Raw genomic sequence first — 19,766 nt, 5'->3', positions numbered from 1 at the left:
AACACCGTCCTTTTATTAACCCAACTTCTTCTCCACGCAGGCATGAACGCTTTACAATTACAGAATTTGGCAACTTTAGCAGCCGCAGCAGCCGCCGCCCAGACCTCAGCTACCACCACCAATGCAAATCCTCTCTCCACAACGACCGGTGCTCTGGGAGCCCTCACAAGTCCTGGTAAGAGCAGAGTGCTTGCTTTCAAAATACGAATATGACAATAAATGGGAAGACAGTAGTTAAATAATGATTCCATGTGTCTGAGTTCAGTGGTCATATAATCTTTAGAGGCCCTTTTAATAGTTCTGTAGCTGTTATTTTTAAGCCAATAGCTGACTTTTGAAGTGGTCCAATGTGGATGCATTCACCTTTCCAGACTCATTTCAGGGGCCATTAAAACCTAACGGACCCACCTTACAAAACTCTACATGAAAAGTACAATTTCATGGGAAACTTAAGCTAAATTATACTTTTCAAAAAGAACTCAGAACACGAGCCTTCTCATCCTACAGAAAGATCAACCGAGGTGGTTCTTTTTAATCCCTGAGAAACACATCTTTGATTTCCAGTACACCATGTGCGTATTGCTTTCACCTATCATGAATTTTTGTGAAGGTCTTCTACCCTTTTTTCCCTTCTCTTTTGCTCATTGTAACCTCAGTGGAGCTTTCTTCTGCTCCTGAGAATACAGTTACAGAAGTGCTATCAGATGCACAAAGAATATGGATTCTGACTTCATTACACAAAGCAGAAGACAGATTTATGGGGGAAAGAAAGGGACAGGATAAGAGGCACAGGTGCCTCCATGACCATCATGTAGACATTCAGCCACGTGTGTCTGATGTTTGCAAAACCCTAGAGTGAAATCAGGGAAAATCCGGAGTTCAGCAACACTCTAGCATCTTCAGAATCCATGGAGAGAGATGGTGATTCAGTTCACTTACTCCAGATTTACATTGATGTAGCCAAGTCAAGAATCTGGCCACTTATCTTACGTGAAGGCTGCAGGGTGTAATTATTTGCGTCATGAAGTGTGTTTATTGCTGTTCTAAAAAACATTCATATTATTTTAGAGAGCACTAAAGAACGTTTGTGTTTAATCTTGTTTAAGTGTGTATTTATTCCCCATGAAAAAGTAATTCATGGCAGACGGTTTGAGTTCATCAGCAGGGAAAACACTCTTCACCAAACAACAGAACTGGGACCAAGTGTGGTGCCAGGTGTTGAAGCTGGCCGGTGCTTCCCATTATATTATAGTTTTATTGTTTGTCTGGGAGAGAGGTTAAATTGAAGGCAGCTTGGCCAAATACAAAGTTTATGCAGCGTTTTCCTGTTTATGGTGTAAGGTTCATCTTGACCTAAAAATCATATTAATTCACAACATCTCAGAGAAGCAGGTTGGGTGGAAATAATTTTGATTCGCTGATATATTTTTTTTTAAAACCTGAGCAACCTCTTCCCTCTATCGTGGAGCTGAGATTTAACACTTTGCAAAAGGCTAGTCTCGGTGTCAGTGATTCTCTGCTACTCATGTCAAAATGTCACCCACTTCTAGAAGCAGAAATGTTGCATTTCGTGCGTGCTCTGTAATATCTCTGCAGTTTAGCTGTTAAATGACTGAGTAACCTGCCCTCCCAAAGCGTGCTCAGCATTTCTTGAGCCGCACTGACAAGACTCCTCAGCACAACTCAACGTACCGAAATGAACTTTCCTTGTCCTTGCAGCTCTGCAGCAAAATGGCACCAGAACCTCAGGTGGCAGCATGTTTCTGTCATGATCTTTGTCTTGCCGTGTTAGCACAGGACTCAGATTCATCCTTAAGGTCCATATTTTCCTCTCTGCCTCTCCAACGCAATCTTCTTATCCACGCTGGCTGTTCCCTATTTGAACCTGGTCTCAAGGCTCCTTGGGTACCTGGAAGGTGGTTTCATCTCATGTCCAAGACTGCAGAGGCATGTGGTTAAAAAGGTGCTTCACCTGGCCTGGGCTGGTATTTCTTTGGGATAACTAGAGCTTAGTATTGCTCAGGGTGGTATCACAGAGCAGACCCAAGTTTTTTCAACAGAAACTAATGATTTTGGCTGACACATTGAAGATGTATTATTTTCAAAAAAATCTGAGCATTTAGCCTTTGAAATAGTGTATTCAGAATGGCAATTGCTTTTGAAAGTCTTACAGATAGTAGCTGTATACAAGTGTTTCCAATATTTGGTGTGTCAAAGAGAAAAGTCTATATCTAATAGGTCCACTAACCTATTTATGTTGCACAGCCAACCTAAAATCAAGCCTTGTTAAAATGTCCTTCAGTTTAACCTTTCTTATCTGGTTCCACATTCTCCACCCTATTAAATATTTTGTAAACCTGAACAATATCTTCAATGATTCTTCTCTGCTCTATGGAAAATGAATTTAGTTTGATAAAGGTTTTCATAGTAGCTCAAAGTATTTCCATTAAAACTTGAAATATGTTGGCAGAAAACATTTAAATCTGCCTTTCAATGTGTGGATATTTGGAGGCCTTGAGGGTATTTTTTTGGTCTAGTTTTCTTTTAATAGAACACTTCAGTTTGTTGTGTTTCATAAGTGTAAATTATTTCATATGATTTCAAAGTCTACACTAAGCCCAGGAAGAAATGTTTGTGTCTCTCCAGATAATGCATTAAATTAATATTTCTCAGTTCAGAAAACTGCCCAAATTTAGGAGAGCACAAAGGTACATGCTTGAATTTAATCCTTTTCTTGATGTTCTTAAAACCAAAATACTGCATTGAACAGGGATGTGTATAAGGATGCACTTCTAATATGCCCTAAACCATGACAGCCACATAAATCATATCTGTGTCCCTACCCATATATAACTATATCTCTCCTGAATCGATCTTTGACTCTTGTTCTGTCCCTTGTAGACAAGTGTTATAAGAGCCCCGAAAGGTGGTTACTTCAGTTAAAATTCATCTTGAAGCCTAATTTTACATAGATAAGATTTAGCAACCTTTAGCGCATCATAGTATTATGGAGAGGATGGTGGTCAAGCCAACTTTGATGCATTGGCAACACAGAAAAACAGGCCAAGAAGTGAGGGACAAACAGGGCATTTGATATATGAGGATGTCAAGTTTTGCTGCTGGCTTATAATTGCAATATATTCAAAAGGAGGAGAAAAATTTTTGGCATCTAATAGTGACTGTTTAATCTGTGTGAAACTCTTTCTTGAAGGCTCATACAATCACATATGTCCAAGCAAATTAAACTCCAGTGATCTTTCTCTCATACATGCTTACTAAGTAGTTTTGACTGCAAGAGAGTCTAAGGACATTCATTCTCCTCCATGTGCTAAATACTTTCTTTTAAGCTTGAAACAGTGTTCATTCAGAAAGAGCAGAGACAATGCAATCCCCCAAACTATTAATTTTTTTATAATTGTAAATTTATAATTTCAATTTTGCATACCCATGGAAGTCTCTCCCTACAGCATTGTAAGAAATGATTTTTTAAAAGCCTTTACTTAAAAAAACATGAAAGATTAAGCTTTCATTTTAGTAAAAATCCCCTCAGGCAATAAATAGGTTCTTTTGTCTCTTGGCCCTCAAAAAAAAATGAAAATGGTTTAAATTGCCCATGGTTAAAGTAACTGTTTTTTGCAATTATCAGATGGTAGTGAATAAAAATGAAAATGAAATCATGAAAGAATAAAAACCAGGTAAATGCATATTATGTCTTTTGTGAGTTTCTCACGGGTCTTTTGAAGACTCATTTAATCATCTTTCTTGTCTTTTATTTTGATATGATAATGGTTTCCTTTATTTACTTTAATCACCTCTATTTAGTTAATTAATTCTTCACTTTCTTTTCATTTCACTTGCTTCGAACATTTTCTTGTTTTAACGGCAGGCACCTGTAGTATTTCATAACGTAAGGATTTAGGCTGAGGTAGCTTTTACCTGATTCCAGGTTGTCCAAGACAGTTTTTCTCAGCTCCTTTTTGGCTGGGCCCTGGAACCTTGCATTTCCCATTAATTGTGAAGGGATTTTGGAGCGACTACCTCAGGTGTAGGTACCGACACCATACATTTCTCAGTTTAGGCAGGATGAATCTCAGCTGCTTGTCAGGAACCTTGTTTTGTCCTCCAGAGACTGTCCTTGCGATGTCCTGCAGATGGATCAACTGGCAAAGAGCTTGCAGGGAGGCTGCGACTCCAGAGCCTGCAGAGATTTATGGTTTATTCAGTGAGCAGTGGGCAGGCCTAGAGGTGTTTGTGAAGGACAGACATACATGCTCAGGATCAAAGGATCTGCCTCTAATACCGTCTGACATTTAATTTGCCTCAGTTGACCTGCTACCCTAATTTTCCCAAGGACAATAATGTTCATTCTGACTGTCCTGGGTGCAAAAAAAATTCTTAATATCAGGAGCTATGAAGCTCCAGATCTTTTTGCAAACTGATGTTAAGCAACAGCAGAAAAAAGTTTTGTATTCACAGGAAGAATATGGAAGCTGGGTGTCGGACACCAGCTTATGTTGTCATCTTGCCCTTCTCCATCACTGCAAGGATTTTATTGTTTAATGCCCTAACATTAGAGTCACAGAATTACATAGATTGGTAGACACTTCCCAAGGTCTCTACTCCAGGTTCCTACTTGAAGCAGGACCACTCAGAGCAGGTTGGTAAAGGTCATGTCCAGTCAAGCTTTGAATATCTCCAAGGATGGAGATTCCACAGCCTCTGTGAACTCATTATAATTTTGTTTCTTAAAATTCATGCATAAATGCTCTTCTCAGTAGCCAGTAGGAAAACCCTTCTATGTGCAAATGAAGAGACAAAACATCTAGTTATAAATCCAAATGTATCTATATAAACATACACAAAATAACTTCTGAGCTGTGGGGGGGTAGAATTGCTAAACCAGAAGCTAATTCAGTTTCAGACTTCAGAGTCTTGATTTTCCATGACATTTTCATGATTATTTCATTCTCTAAACTATTATTTATTCACACAGCTGAACTAGCTATTCATGCTTCGGTAAAAAAGCTCTAAAGTTTTATCTGCTGTGTAAACCTAGGAAGAAATCTTTCTGCAAAGAAATACTGTCAGTGTAGAAAATAAGACATTTTTCTTTAACAACCTCTTAAAATCCAGCCCAGCTTTTGCCATATTATATCAGAATTCAGCCATTAACTCTTAGGTTGAAAAAAAAGCTCTCCTAAGCACTAAAGTCTAAAAATACTCATTTTCAGACAGATACTGACATTGAAGAATAGCAACGTCAAAAAAGAAAGTCTATGAAGTATAGAATATACTGGAAAAAAGAAAAAGAGAGGAAAAAAAACCTGCTTACAGTGCCTGTCCTGTAAGAATTAATTCATCCTTTTCCCCTGCTAAAAGCAAAGAATTATAGTTAGCATCCATGATTCATTATTTTCTTTACCCCCTAATATAGCATAAAGATTGTCTTTGTTAGCTGAAGGTATTCATGTTGTGAACACAATTGTTGAAATGTTAGAGATTTTATAGAATATACAAGATGCTTCAACTGAGAAGCAGTGAAAAATGTTCAAATAATCATTCTTAGAAGATTCTCTTTTTGTTCACTTCAGTACAATACGTTTTTCTCCAATCAGCAGAGCAAGTCTGCCACCGTGACATTTTGTTAGAGGCCAGTACACCCACTGAGATAGCTGTGATTTGCTTCCAGGATGATCCAAAAATAACCCTACCGTTAGGTGTGCAGGAAGGTCTGACAGTTTGCTGAAGGATGAATTGAGGTAGATGTGTCATGTTGGAAAAGATCAGTTTAGAATGCAGAATGGCACTTTTCATGCTGTAGTACAAATTGATTATTTTTGTGCCATTTCGTGTGGAATTAATGCAGGTTCCATTATTATAAGATCATTTAAAATAAGGTATACTGTTTTATAAAATCATTTAAAATAAGCTTTATTAGTTTTGCAGTACATAGAACACTTCCCTAGTATAACGTTCATTACTTTTAGGATAAAATTACAGCTGATAAATATAACACATACCTGAAATAAAGCTTTATAGAGTACATACAGTACTGGATGGATGCGTAAACAATCCATGTATGATATTCAATTTTGTATTTAAATCTAGTTCCACTATTAGCACTATTACCTCAGTGCTCTGACCACAGAGCAGTCCAATGCCTTAACCCTCATCTCAGCACCAATTTTTTGAAAGTATGCGTTTGCAAAGAAGCCGTGGAAGAAAATCTTGCCTAGCGTGCCCGCCACTCTGTCACTTTGTCGCATAGTTCAAGGAGATTTGTGATGGGAGAAGTGTATTTCTGAACTGTTGTGTTTCAGCTGCTCTTACCCACATAGTGTTAAGTTTCTGAGTCTGTGGTTAACCTCCTAAATAAGTGAATTGATTCTGACTGATCTTAGTGCCCAGAGTGCTACTTCTGGAGGGGGGATGTATTGGTACTAAACCCATCTGATAATTAGGTCACCCTTAAGCAGTCATCCAAACACAGGTTGGAGCCAAAATTAGGAAACTAGGCACGTAGTTTTGACCTATATTTGTATTTTTAATAATACTTCAAAATGTCTTAAGTGACTAAAGAAGCAAAGAGTAGGAATTGTGGCTAAAAGTCTTCCAGAGTCCCCGTGCAGTGAAAGGAGAAGCGAAAGGTGATGAATTCCTGTGGAACCTCAGCAGTTTCTCTCCCTGGTCTCCTTATTGGAAGAACGAACTGGTGATAACCTGAAGGATACGAGTGGCGGCAGACAAGCCTTCAATTAACCGGAAAGACCTGTTTGCAGATTTGCCCCTTAAAATTTAACGGGTCTTCGTATATTCTCCTGGCAAATTGGTTTCTGAAATGATGTGGATCAGCTCAGCCTAAAGGATCTTATGGAAGTTCAGTTACTAAACAGCTGGGTTTTGTGTGGGTAGAACCTGTCAGTTTGAGGATGCCCAACAACTGCAGGAAGAGGCATTTTGCAAAAGTTCCTTGTCTCTTTTTAGGAATCAACAGTGTTGATTTATGAATTTTTGGCACAGAAAAACCTCAGAGTGTTTTCTCAGAATTGCATAAGTACCAAAACGGTATTCTAAAGGACAGAAACACGTGTGTATTTTTCAGTGAGGCATTGTGCTAGTTAATTCTTTGGGGTTTTCTTTAGGAAACTGTACAGTACTAAACATGGATTAGTAGGATCTAATTCAACAGGAGACATGTTTGTTTTTTAAGCATTAGTACATTATCATCTTCCTAAAGTATTAAATCCATTGCCTTAGCATATTTCAGGATTTACTTTGCTTGTGGTATACAAATAATGCTTTGTAATGCATTATATTTTGAAAGTGTCTCTCTACACCACTCTTAATCTCTCTTTCAAGCCACCAGAATCCCGTTTTGTAAAAAAGGCTATTTTTCTTTCTGTTGGAAGTACTGTTTCAAGTTCATTCAGGGTTGTTTTTTGCTAAAGAAATGTGATACTATCAGCTTGGCTACACAGGTAAATATGTGAGCTTATACGGTATATATCTAACACGAAGTTCCAAGCCCAGAAAATGCTGGGGTATGTAATATTCAGGAAATAATGTAAATCTTAGCTAAACTCTTGAGCTTGAAGAAGCTTTCAACTGTTTAACGTTTACTACTGCCAGTACTGCTCCTTCAACCCTAGTGAATTGTCTACATGTCCATGGATACTCATGGTCTATTTTCCTAAGGCGGGATAAACTGAGGAACGTAAAAGAAATTAGAGTTTATGAGTGTCTTTAACCTAATTGTTTCAGCACTGTCTGAAAAGATACATCGGTTTCAATATGGGTCTGCTGATTTATTGTATACATTGAGCAAACAAAAATATTGCAAACAACTGCATGAGTTTAAAACCAAGTAAAGTAAACCTTTGACGGTCTTTGCTGTTCATGGAACAAAAATGTGCAATATAAATGATAAGAACCAGTGACACATTAAACTATATATGACTTTACAAATGGTCTGCAAAGGACATGGCTGAGTAATTTTAGATGAGACAAGATAAGCCTTGAGTTCTGCAGCTTACAGAGTTGAATGACTGTATCTTTTGGTGTGCTGTTACAATGAGGTTGTGCTTGCACACCCTACAAAAATCCCTTCTTCCATGGAAATTCTTATTCATGCACTTTCTGGGCTCATATCTCTCTATCTACAGAGTCAAATTTTCACTATATAATTTATCTCTATTCTAAAATACCATGGATATGACTCCTGAGTGTCTGAAATAAACAAATCTTTTAGGCACCTCTTGCATCAATGGAAAGTCAAACACCTCCTTAGGACTATTTATCTGATCTTAAGAAAGATGTATTAGAGAGGTGAAAATGAAGATGAATCAGGCCATCCTCTGCCATGTTTCCATAGATGCATGTGATTAGCACTCTTGGAATAAAAACATACCTTGAACTATAGGCTTGAACTCTACTGACACTCTTATTGTATGGAGACATGCTGCTGCTTGTTATTGAGACCACATCTGGAATATTGTGTCCAGTTCTGGCCCCCTCAGTTCCAGAAGGACAGGGAACTGCTTGAGAGAGTCCAGCGCAGGGCAACAAAGATGATGAAGGGAGTGGAGCATCTCCCGTGTGAGGAAAGGCTGAGGGAGCTGGGGCTCTTCAGCTTGGAGGAGACTTAGGGGTGACCTCTTTAATGTTTATAAATATGTAAAGGGTGAATGTCATGAGGAAGGAGCCAGGCTTTTCTCAGTGACAACCAGTGATAGGACAAGGGGCAATGGGTATAAACTGGAACACAGGAGGTTCCATTTAAATTTGAGAAGAAACTTCTTCTCAGTGAGGGTGCCAGAGCCTGGCCCAGGCTGCTCAGGGGGGTTGTGGAGTCTCCTTCTCTGCAGACATTCAAACCCGCCTGGACACCTTCCTGTGGAACCTCATCTGGGTGTTCCTGCTCCGGCAGGGGGACTGGACTAAATGAGCTTTCAAGGTCCCTTCCAATCCCTAACATTCTGTGATTCTGTGATTTGTTACTACTTAGTGGTGAAAATATGCCAAAGATGTTGCAGGCACGCAGAGGGCAGTGTGAAGGAACCTGTACTCCAGGCAGGAGACCCTGGCCTCAAGGAGAGCCTTATTGATTCTAGATCAGAAATTATTCGGAAAGTGATTTAGAAGTGGTTGTATGCTGAAGTGGCTCCATGTGGAGGTCATTTCAGCATCAGGGCGTAAGTCTCTGAACAATAGCTCACTCCAAATAGTGTGAGATAGCAGTAATAAACACGAGAGCACAGCTGGAAGTTCCCTGTAGAAATGCTAATGCTCTGGTTTTGATGCGAACTCAGTGCTGCTTCGATGAACACAGGCCACAGCCCTTGGCCCCACTGAGTAAAACAGTCATAAATGCTCAGTAATTATTCTTTGTTTTCTTCATATTGTGAGGTTTCAATTTGGTTTGATTTCAGTTTGAGTTACAGCTGGAAACATCTAATGGGCATCTATGACGTTTAACCCAAGCCGGTCCGCTGTGCCCTATTACTCTGTTCCCCAGCCTCTCTTTAATGTACTTCCTACCCAAAACCAAATGTGATTTATCATTGTGGTCTGCTGGGGAGAGTGCAGGATATTTTGCAGGCACAGTGGTGAAATAGGATATATGACTTGGAGTTTACACCAGAGGCGGATGGTCTTCACTGAGCAATACATTTCAACAACACAGAACCATCAGTGTGGAATTGACCCAGAATATTAACTTGTTTTTTACTCACTCTCTGCATCTCCATAACCTCACAGGAAAATGTACCCTTAAACACAATAGCCTAGATTCACAAAGATATGCCCAATCAATAAATCCTTGTTTCCTAAAATACCTTCTGTTGGGTAGGCAGGTTGGAGGAAAATTAAGGAACGTAAGATGGTAAAACTACAAAAATAGCCAGCTGGTAGGTTTGTCTGCCATACCTGTAGTACCTTTATATGCTTTGTTTTCTCCTCCTCCCTTACACTGCTGTGGAAGCTCCTCATACTGCAATTTCAAGACAATCAGAAATGTCAAGTTAGGCTTAAACATAAATGACAAAAGTGATTAAGATAAGTGACCCTGATTTACACTTGTCCCAAGCTCACAGAGCTTCCTTAGCTCTCAAAGAGTCATTCACTACAGAAGAGTATGGATTTTTGGGTCTAAAGTTAGTCTCCAGTTCTTGAAGACCTTGGCTTCTTAATTTGCAAAGAACCCAAATGAATCACTTCACCTCCCTGTTTTTTGGTTTGTTTGGGTTTTTTTGCACATGCATGCACACAGATACACAAAAATGACAAGATCTTGAGTTTATGCTACTCTCCTTTTCTCCTTTCCTCACTGGTTCTTCTCTTTTCCTGTACCCTGAGAAGATATGGATAGTTTTTTATAGGAATTGTTCACCTGTGAGTAATGAAGAGGTAGAGGGACATTGACTTATTTGAGAAAGGCTGTGATATTACTAGATGTCTTTCTATATTGTCACTCGTGTTTCCTTCTGATTCTTTCTTGCTCTCTTGCGTTTCTGGTGCTCTTTCCCTGGAGTGTGTCTGTCACTTTTATTTTATTCTATCCGAGCACAAGCAGAGCACTTAAACTTACTAGAATCTTCCTTTTTGACATGTCAGACAGCACTTCCAAGATACCAGAAAATGAGCAAGTTTTTGCTTCTCTCTCCACACCAATGGCAATGTGTTTATCAGATGACTTTACGGAAAATTAACCTCCTCAAACTAGGAAAATCCACCTCTCCTTTGCCAAAAATTGCCCCAAGAAACAGAACTGGTGCATGCTGGTGCTGTATTTTCAGAGATCGGGAAACCACCAGTTTGTGCAAGGGTGAATATTCGGATTGGCTGGAGATCACCGTAAAGGGCAGACAATTTAATGCCAATCACACTGCTAGTTAGATTAGAATACTGATGAGCCCTTTTGAAAGGCCAACCGCATCTTCTTTCGGCAAAAATATTAAAGTACCCCCCTTTCTCTCACCCTCCCCCCCAGATTCTCCACAAGAATAAATTAAAACTTGGAGGTGTGGTTATTATCACAGAATAATTAGACCCCATGGGATTAGAGACACTCAACGTTTGTTAATGCCCCTGGGTTGTGATTATCTAATAATGATGATGCCTCTGTCATTGCTTAATTATTCTTCCCCTTTAAAATGTTCCTTATGCAGTCAGAGCCTGTAGAGTGTGCTCATTTCAGACAGAAACGGAACTGCAAATTCCTGAGAGCACTGTCACGTGGGCGGTGTGATTGACTTGCCCACTTCTCCCCCACACCCGTGTTTATAATCCTCATTTCGTAAACTACATCATCACTATATTTGAATCGCTCTTCTTTTCCACAGGAGATATTTAATTCACAGGTTTGGGGCCCCCTTCTCTTTATAACAACCAGTTGTCTTTAGTGCTACATGAAGAGAATACGCCTTAATCGACTGACCTGAAACATGTAAGATCAGATCTGGCCAGAATTATACATAACACCAGGTCGTTGGTCCAGATTCCCTGCTACATAAGAATTTCCTACAGCTGAGTGCCTTTCTTCTCTCATTAAGAAAGTACCACAACCAAAATAAGATGATGTAGATCAGACCAAAGTTGGAAGCTTCGCATAGACTTCATCCAACACAACTAAACTTTGGCCAATATCTTTATTCTTTCACTCAGGCCAGCACGTGTTTGTCTTGTTTAGATGCAGTTTGCAAGACATCATTCAAAACATCGCTGGTTTTTGCAACTAAAGATTAGAAGGGAAACAGAGAATGCACCCTTAATCTGATTATCCTTAAATCCAGTGTTGTCTCTTAGTTTTATTATCCCTCTTGTATTAACAAAGGGACAAAGGAATATTCTGTTTAACGAAGAGATTTTGGCTAATAAACAAAGATTTTCAATTCAACCTGCTAAAATTAGAGTTTTCTTCTTTGGGTTTAGTATTTCTTTTTCTTTTGTCCAAAACTCCTATGTCACTGACTGGGGACATGTTAGAAGTATTAAAATAATTTTGATTTTATTTTCTTACTGCATTTACCCTCTTTGCACAATTTCTTTCTCTTCATCTACTGCAATTTTATTATCCCTCTGGCACATTGCTAAAGCTAAAGGAAACTAAGAGGAATCTAAAATAATGAGGAATCTAAAATAACAAGGAATCATCCAAGGTCAGAACCTCCTTTACCTAGATGTAGATCTAGCCCTGGAAATTTTACACACAAAGTAATTGTGACAGAAGCGCAGACAGGAATTTAGTGGCGTATTTGGTGCCAACCTCTATTCCTGAAAACAGACCCAAGAACAGAAGCCAGTTCAGTTTTCTGTCAACACATCTTCATTCTTCAGCTTGCTTTCATTCTGCCTCAGTGTTACCTGACTTTTTCTTCTTTTCTGCTATACTCTTTTACTTTTTATAGTTTCATAAAATAATCGAGATTTGAATGTCTGTCAGGAGGTCTGCAATCCAACCCCCTGCTCCAAGCAGTGTCAAGTGAGATCAGGTTGCTCAGGGCTTCATCCAGTCAAGCCTTGAAAACCTCCAAGGACATGGGCAGGGCAATCTGGGTAATCTGTTCCAGTGCTTGACAATCCTCGTGATACAAATATTTTTTACTTATATCTGGACAGAACACTTCTTGTTTCAATTTACCTCTCCTCCTCCCACCATGCAGAGCTCTGTCTCACTGAGGACCTCCTTATAAGTGCTGGGAGGCTGCTTTAGGCTCACCTGAAACCATATATTCTCCAGCCTGAACAAGCCAGGCTTGTTACAAGATGAGTGCTCCAGCTGATCAATGTTTTCCTTGCAATGAGGAGCCTAAATCTGGATGTAGTATTTAGATGTGATTTAACAAATGCTAAGCAAAGAGGAAAAATCACCTGGGTCTCCTGGCTCTTCTCCTGTTGGTTTTCTTTGCTGCCAGGGCATGCTGCTGGCTCATGGTCACCTCCTACCATGACTCTCTCAGATCCTTTTCATCAGAGCTCCTCCCCAGCACATCCATCCATCCCCAGCCTGTGTTACTGAAGGGATTATTCCTTCTCAGGTGCAGGACTTTGCATCTGTCCTTGTTAAACCAATTCTGCACGTCTGCATCCATCTGAATGGCAGCCATTTAGTCAGAAGCAGATTAAGTCAAATCTATTTTATCTAGTCCTTGAAGTCAGTGAGCTCAGGAAAGCAACAAAACATCAGAAATACACCCAAATTCAGAGGATTCTGGACTCAGAGAACTGCCAGTACAGATTTGACAGGAATATCTCCCAAAGGACAACATGTTTTCTCTGCAACTTCTCATGCTTAAAGTCACAGAGATACTGAACCTTAAATTTGTGGTTAATATTGATCCCTGGTGCACTACTGTATCATCTTAACGGAAGCAAAATAAGCACTTCGAACACTGAGTTATTTAAACTCTCCATTAAGTAAAACAACAAGAACAAAGTTGTGGTTCGCAGCCGAGCGATGTGGTTTGCTTTCTAACTTGCTCACGTCCTCTACAACTGACTAAGCAGGATGTGACCAGAACACAGATAAGCAGATGGCTGATATCAAAGTAAAACGTTGAGCTTCCTGTTGTGCCGTGCATTAGGTGGTGACAGCCAATTGTGGAGTGTAACTAAGAGTGGCCTAAAGGAAAGCTGTCAGCACCACTGACACAGTTACTGTTGTGAATCTTTATGCAGAGAGCCCCAGAGTAGTAAAGCCAGTCTTAGAGCTGCCCTGAAGCCCTGCAGCACCAGAAAGCTGATTCTGCTGCACAAACATTAGCTGCTCTTCACATAGATGGGGTAGATGAAGGTTTACAGCAACCCTCCATGTAGGCAAAGATCTGAAAATGCCCTTGCTTTGCCCATTATCTCATTTTGTCCTGCCCAAAAAACAAAATAATGTTTCCAAAAGGAAACTACACTTAAAATCTTTGAATTGCCTCTTTGATGTTCTTAATACCTTAGTCCCAGGCCTGCAGTGTGCCTGTGTACTATTTCCAGACACCATGCCAGTGTTGGAAGAGGAAGAAGAGAATGGGACAAGGTGAAGGGGAATGGAGAGAGGCTATGAAATAGTGCCAAGTTAGGATGTACGGTATGGAATTTCCAAGAGAGTCCATGTTTCTGTGGTATATGACTTTTCTCTTAAGTCATTGTGGTTCTTTATTACTTAGACATTTACCAAACAAATTAAGGAAAGAATGGGGTTGACTACACACTGCAGACCGTCTCTCTGCTAAATCATAGGGGTATGTGTGTGATTTGAACAGGTCGTTTTATTCAGAGCAACAGTGAGAGGGAGTGTTTATCTCATACTTTGTTTCATCACCAAATGTACAGGTAGCCTCCCTAGACCTTCCAGTTGACCTTCTCTGTTGGGGAAGAGGATTGATTTTGTAAATTGGACCTGGGACTTGAGAGGGGTGGGATTTTCCGAAGGCTATACTACACACAAACATAGGTCTGTGGTTTTCTTACTTCACTATACCTACAAGCTCTCTTAAGGGCACTCCTTGGTCTCAGGTGTAGGCAGTAAGTAAGTAATGTGCCTGTGCCTTAGAAAACCAAAGATACGGCTTTCTAAGAGACAAGCCAGCAACTGGGAAGAAGCAGACTTAGCCCTGTCTTGCAGTTAAAAAAAATAGTGAGGGCTTTATACAGGGCAGCACAAGAAGTTTGAGACAGAACTGGGAGAGACATCAACAACATCTAGTTCAGCTCATCCTGCATTCTCTTGTGCAAGGCCATCCTACCTTGTACGACTGTACTGTAACACTATGTAAGTCCCTGCTGAACAGGCTTTGCAGAAGAGTGGACATCCTCTGAAGATTAACTCAGAATTGCCCAACATCAGGCAGTTCTCTGAGCCTGAGATTTGCTGGAGGTGATTACATCCCAGCTCCTGAGTTTGCGTGGTTTGGCATCAGTTCCGCAGACAGGATGAAAGCAGATTCCTCACTTTCAGATCACCGGCTTGTAACACAACATGTGGCCAACAGGAGGAATAGGAGCCATCCCACAATACATTTCCTCTCTGAATTGTCTGTGTCTACTTTGAATTCACCATCTCAATCAGGGGAAACAGGGTCAATTCCAGAGGGCAATTCAGCCCATCTTGAGATAGAAATCCAAATGAACTGTGTTTGAGTTTGAGGTCTCTTAACCTCAAAGACACTCCAAAAGAATAGTTTTGACTAGACTAGCTTAAACTAACGATGAGGCTGCTAAATCTGGGGAAATTGAGCCCATCCACGGCGAAGCCAAAGAACTATTTACACATCATTGCCTTTCCTAGATGCCAATACCCTGAATCTAGTTTTCCAGCTGATGTGAATCCAGATGGTATAAATCATCATGACTCTATGGACATAAGCTGGCCAAAACAATGGCCAAAAGTTTCTGTGCTAGTACAGGTTGTTTTTCTAGGTTGGCATGGCTTTTAGGAATTGTGTTGAGATGTTATTTAAATTAAAAGGGAAATGGCTCATTGCTAGTTTAGATTTCTATTAAAAAACCTCTGACCTAAAAGATGCTCTTACCTTTTATGGGCAGAAGCAAATGTGTTGCAGATAATAGTTGAAAATGACAGCTTTTTCCAGCCTTAAAAATCTCTATGAATGCAACATTACTAGTTAAACACAAATATCTGTGTTGTGTAGAGCAACGACTCCAAATGAAAATGTGTTCTCTGTATCAAAGAGAGATCTTTTAAAGAATATATTAACCAAAGGCCAAGTGTCTTTATTCATAATGAAACTGATAGAAAAAATTTCATCAATTAAATGAAGGAAGCGCAGTAAGATCAAATGGCTGAGGTTGGGGGTGTGTTGAGGGAAGGCTGCAGACATGTCCTTCTCGATTTCACAGCTTGTTAATAATATTAATTGTATTACTTGGAGTTTTCTGGATGCTTATTAAAGTGGAGTTGAGTTTAGAAGAAAGAGGAGGAAGGTTGTGAGGCTGACACAGAAATGTGGGAATATAGGGGTCAGTGAAGAAGAAACAGTAAGGTCTGTAATAGTAAAATGAACATTTTTAACCTTGCCACCTTTCATGGTTGGAGATGCTGAAGTGCTCTCTAAAGTCTCTGTATGTGGGCTGGATGGAGAAGGCAACAGGAGATCAGCATGCAGCACACCTGCAGGAAACAGCAGATTGTTCTACAGGTTACAGGACAACTCTTTACTCTTACAAGTCTAAACTGACCTCTTTATCCCATGCTGTGATATTATTTGCACGTATTCATAGATTTTTAAGGTCAGTGGGGAATATGATGAACATCTTGTCTGAATTCTTGCAAAAGCAGCCAAAGGATTCAACCCCATAACTCCTGCCAATAGTCTTTGGTTGAGCAACAGCCTCTTTAAGAAAGTTGTCAGCTTATTCCAATGACTGATGTCAAAAAAAAAGGTTCCTAAAGAATCTTATCTGTCCTGTTCTGATGTTTATTCAGGGTTTAACGTTATGAGGGAATGATCAGTGCAGCTGATAAAAGTAGCTCTGTTCTTCACCAGTTATTGTATATTCAACCAATATTCATCAGGCTGCGGCTCCAGTCTGCTGAATCTCTCCCCCTAGCTTCAGTATCAGCTAACTCAATGCTGTCCCAGGAACACAATGAGTCCCTGACATATACAGGTCTTAAGAAGGCAGAGTCAAAATTCCCACTATAAGGAGAAAAATAACACACCAAATATTATGGATACAGGGTGTGCCATATAGAGTGACACCAGAAACCCAAGTCGTTTGCACATTTGTGCGTGTTTTTTGCTTTTCCTCACCGTTGCACCAATTGCTGGTGCACAAAGAGGGCAATTCCTAGTGGCACTATGGCTCTGTACATCAAGCTGTCTCTGGAGACACATGCCTACTTCTTATTTAGCAGCACTATGAAGTGATTTGATTCAGAGCAGCAATGCTCTGGTGTGGAGGATGGAGAGAGTTGTGAAATGTTCTCTTTTAATTTGTTTAGTGGCAGGGGAACCTGGTAAAAACCAATTTATAAATTCAGTAGGTATCCAATCTATTTTTGTCAGCTGGACAGCTAAAACCCATAAATATAGAATAACACTATTTCAACAGTGAATTACACTTCCTTTGCCATTACTCTGAGCAGTTGTGGAGCCCAAGAGCTTTGCTGACACAAGAGAGTTATACAGGTTCACCCAAAGTAGTGCAGTCGTCTACTGCTACCACAAGACGTGATTTTTCTTTTTTCCCTCTGGTTCGATATATGTTACAATTTCTTAGTTGAAAGAAACTAGAAAAGGGCAAAGGACAGGAGAAGCATAGTCCTTGTCTTTAGGTGGATTTAAAAGTATTCTGAGACCACATGAGGTAAGAACTTTCAGCTGGCCTAAGCCTCAATACATGTCTTGTAGGAGCTTTTAACTTCTGTTTCATCTCTAAGTTTTTTAGGGACAAGGGACTTTGCTTCATCTGCTGGTTTTATCCAGCATTTTGTGAGAAATTTTCACCTCTCTTAGTATCTTGGACCTTTTATGGCACCTTTATGATGGTATTTTAGCTCATCACTGTCTTAATCATCATTTCATACATTCAGGTCTTAGTCAAAGAGAAGGAAATAACTAGTGTGGAGACTCTCAGAAAGCCTCACCCAGCAAGGTGCTGGATCTGTCCTTTACAAGTGCCCTAACGAAAGGAGCTCCCTTCATTTCTCTTCACCCCGTGTTCAACAGATAATGGAACCCACACAATTTGTTCAGCTTCCTTCTCCTCAAAGAAATAATAAGCCAAAGAAGAAAAGGCCTTGTCCCAGAGGACCTGTGAGACAGATCACTGCTAAGCAGAAGAAATAGCCACAACAACAGAACACTGATTTCTGAGGTGCTTCAGTGCTCCAACTAGTATTCTACATTGATTACATGCCAAGCCTTTATTTAGGCAAACTAGATAATCTGCATTGCAATTTCAAATGGGAGAATCATTGAGGCACCTGCTCTTGTGTTTGTTTGGTGAAATAAAGAAACTTCCTATGAATAGAAGAAGAAAAGAGGTGCTGACCTCAGATACTGACCATCCCTGAAACATATGTTTGAGCAGTGAGACTATGATAAGAGCTACCACCATGCGCTCTGTGGGCTGTTGTAGAGGGAAAGATTTAATCAGGTTTTTCTGCCTTCTCCGACAGATGTGTTGACAATCCATAAGCATATGGCTCTCATTTGCAGGAGTTATTTGTCCCCAAGAGCTTTAATGTAATTTTTCAGGCAGTATCCTAGCCCCCGTTTCTCTCGTTTCTTAAATATGTGTGTCTCCTCAAGAGAAAAGAGTAATAACCCTCTGAAACAGAAATGAATGGAATTGAGCCCAGTAAAAACCAATTAGACCCTTCAGATTTGAGGTTTATATACCTCATTTAAATGATCTGCTAATGAACATGAGCAGAAACACAGAGCAGTGTTGGTCACGGGGAATTCGCTGACATTCATTCATTTTGATTTTTTTCCTTTCTTCTCTGTTGGTGCTCACATTATCTGACAAAAGTGGGTTTTTACTTGGCTTTTTTGATTACTTTTTTTTTTTAACCAAAGACATTATTGATTTCTTATTGCTTTATGAAGAGATACTGAATAATCAAAGCTGCTTCTATCTGCAACATGTAAAATTATTCAAGTTAGCATTGCAGGTGCTAGGGAAGTGAGGATAAGGAAAGTCTCACAGAGTCTGGAAATCTCTCCTCACCCACACCAGGAGAGTCTTCTGTACTTTGAAGCCCCATGAGTGTGAAGGCTTGTTTTTGATGGGTCTTAAGCTTGTAAAGGTGGGTTATTTGTAGGTTGGGGCTTTGAGGTTTACCCATGGAGTGAAAAGGATACCTCCTGCTTTCCTCACTGGATCCTACCACCTATAGAGACCTCACTTATTTTGAGCATTCACTGAGTAATCTGATGTGTTTGACAGCTCAAAAGAGCATAGAGATAAAAGCAACCTTAACTGTTTCACAACTAGATAATGAACGGGAGCTAAAAAGCATGGTGCAGGCATGATGTGCCTCTGGTAAATTGTCAGCAAAACTCTAAATGTTCACTTTTCAGAAGATAATGCAACTTTTTAAAGGAAAAGAAAGTCTTTATGATTGATGCATTAAAGTAAGGCTCAAGAAACAAGCTGAAAACTTAATTGTTCCTGCAGCTTTTATGAGTGTGATTCATCTGGCATAACTTTATCTACCTCTAAGTCAAGTGTTTAATCTACACTGGTTATTCAGGGCCCTTCTATGAGAGAGACACACATTTCTAGTTCAGCCAACTTATCCTAAATGATAGCTCTTTCTAAGGTGCTTTATTACATTCCTATGACAAGAAAGTAAACGTGTAGTTTAGATGGATTAAGCTCATCCACCTTCATCATTCCCTTGGCATTGTAGCAGCATTTTCTCCACCTAAACCTCAGCTTCCCCTCTTGCAGAGCTTTTGGGGATGCATATAGTTTCATTTATGGGGTGCATATACATGACTAGTTATGTACAAGGGCCAGACTAAAAGCCTGCAATAAAATGGATAGCAGTTACATTTTGTACTTGGCTGGCCATTGTTCTTTTCATAAACTTCAAGGCTTTAAATGTTCATAAGGTGTCCTAGAACAGAGCCATAATGGTGTAGTGTCTCACTTAGAATAAGTAAAATTTCTCTTAGAACACTTGGGGCCCAGAACAGAAAGCCTTTGCATGACAAAATTACTATGAGTACTTCTGTTTTTTTTTTTCAATGAGGAGTTTAAAATGTGGCAAAACCTCAATAGCCTGATTAGCTGATTAGCCTGGA

General features: G+C 39.8%; 1 protein-coding gene across 14 annotated transcripts in view; it reads left to right on the top strand.

Annotated features, from left to right (window-relative positions):
• Nucleotides 1-19,766, top strand: part of CELF2 (CUGBP Elav-like family member 2) — a 558,210-nt gene that overhangs the window by 517,579 nt on the left and 20,865 nt on the right. For all 14 annotated transcript variants that reach the window (XM_071803529.1, XM_071803523.1, XM_071803521.1 and 11 more), the window contains one exon: nucleotides 41-175. In XM_071803529.1, the coding sequence (XP_071659630.1) occupies nucleotides 41-175 (135 nt within the window). The remainder of the gene's footprint in view (nucleotides 1-40; nucleotides 176-19,766) is intronic.

The sequence above is a fragment of the Patagioenas fasciata genome, chromosome 1, assembly GCF_037038585.1.
Source record: "Patagioenas fasciata isolate bPatFas1 chromosome 1, bPatFas1.hap1, whole genome shotgun sequence".
Lineage (NCBI taxonomy): Eukaryota > Metazoa > Chordata > Aves > Columbiformes > Columbidae > Patagioenas > Patagioenas fasciata.
The sequence above is the reverse complement of the archived record's forward strand: the minus strand, read 5'-3'. Positions and strand labels throughout refer to the sequence as shown.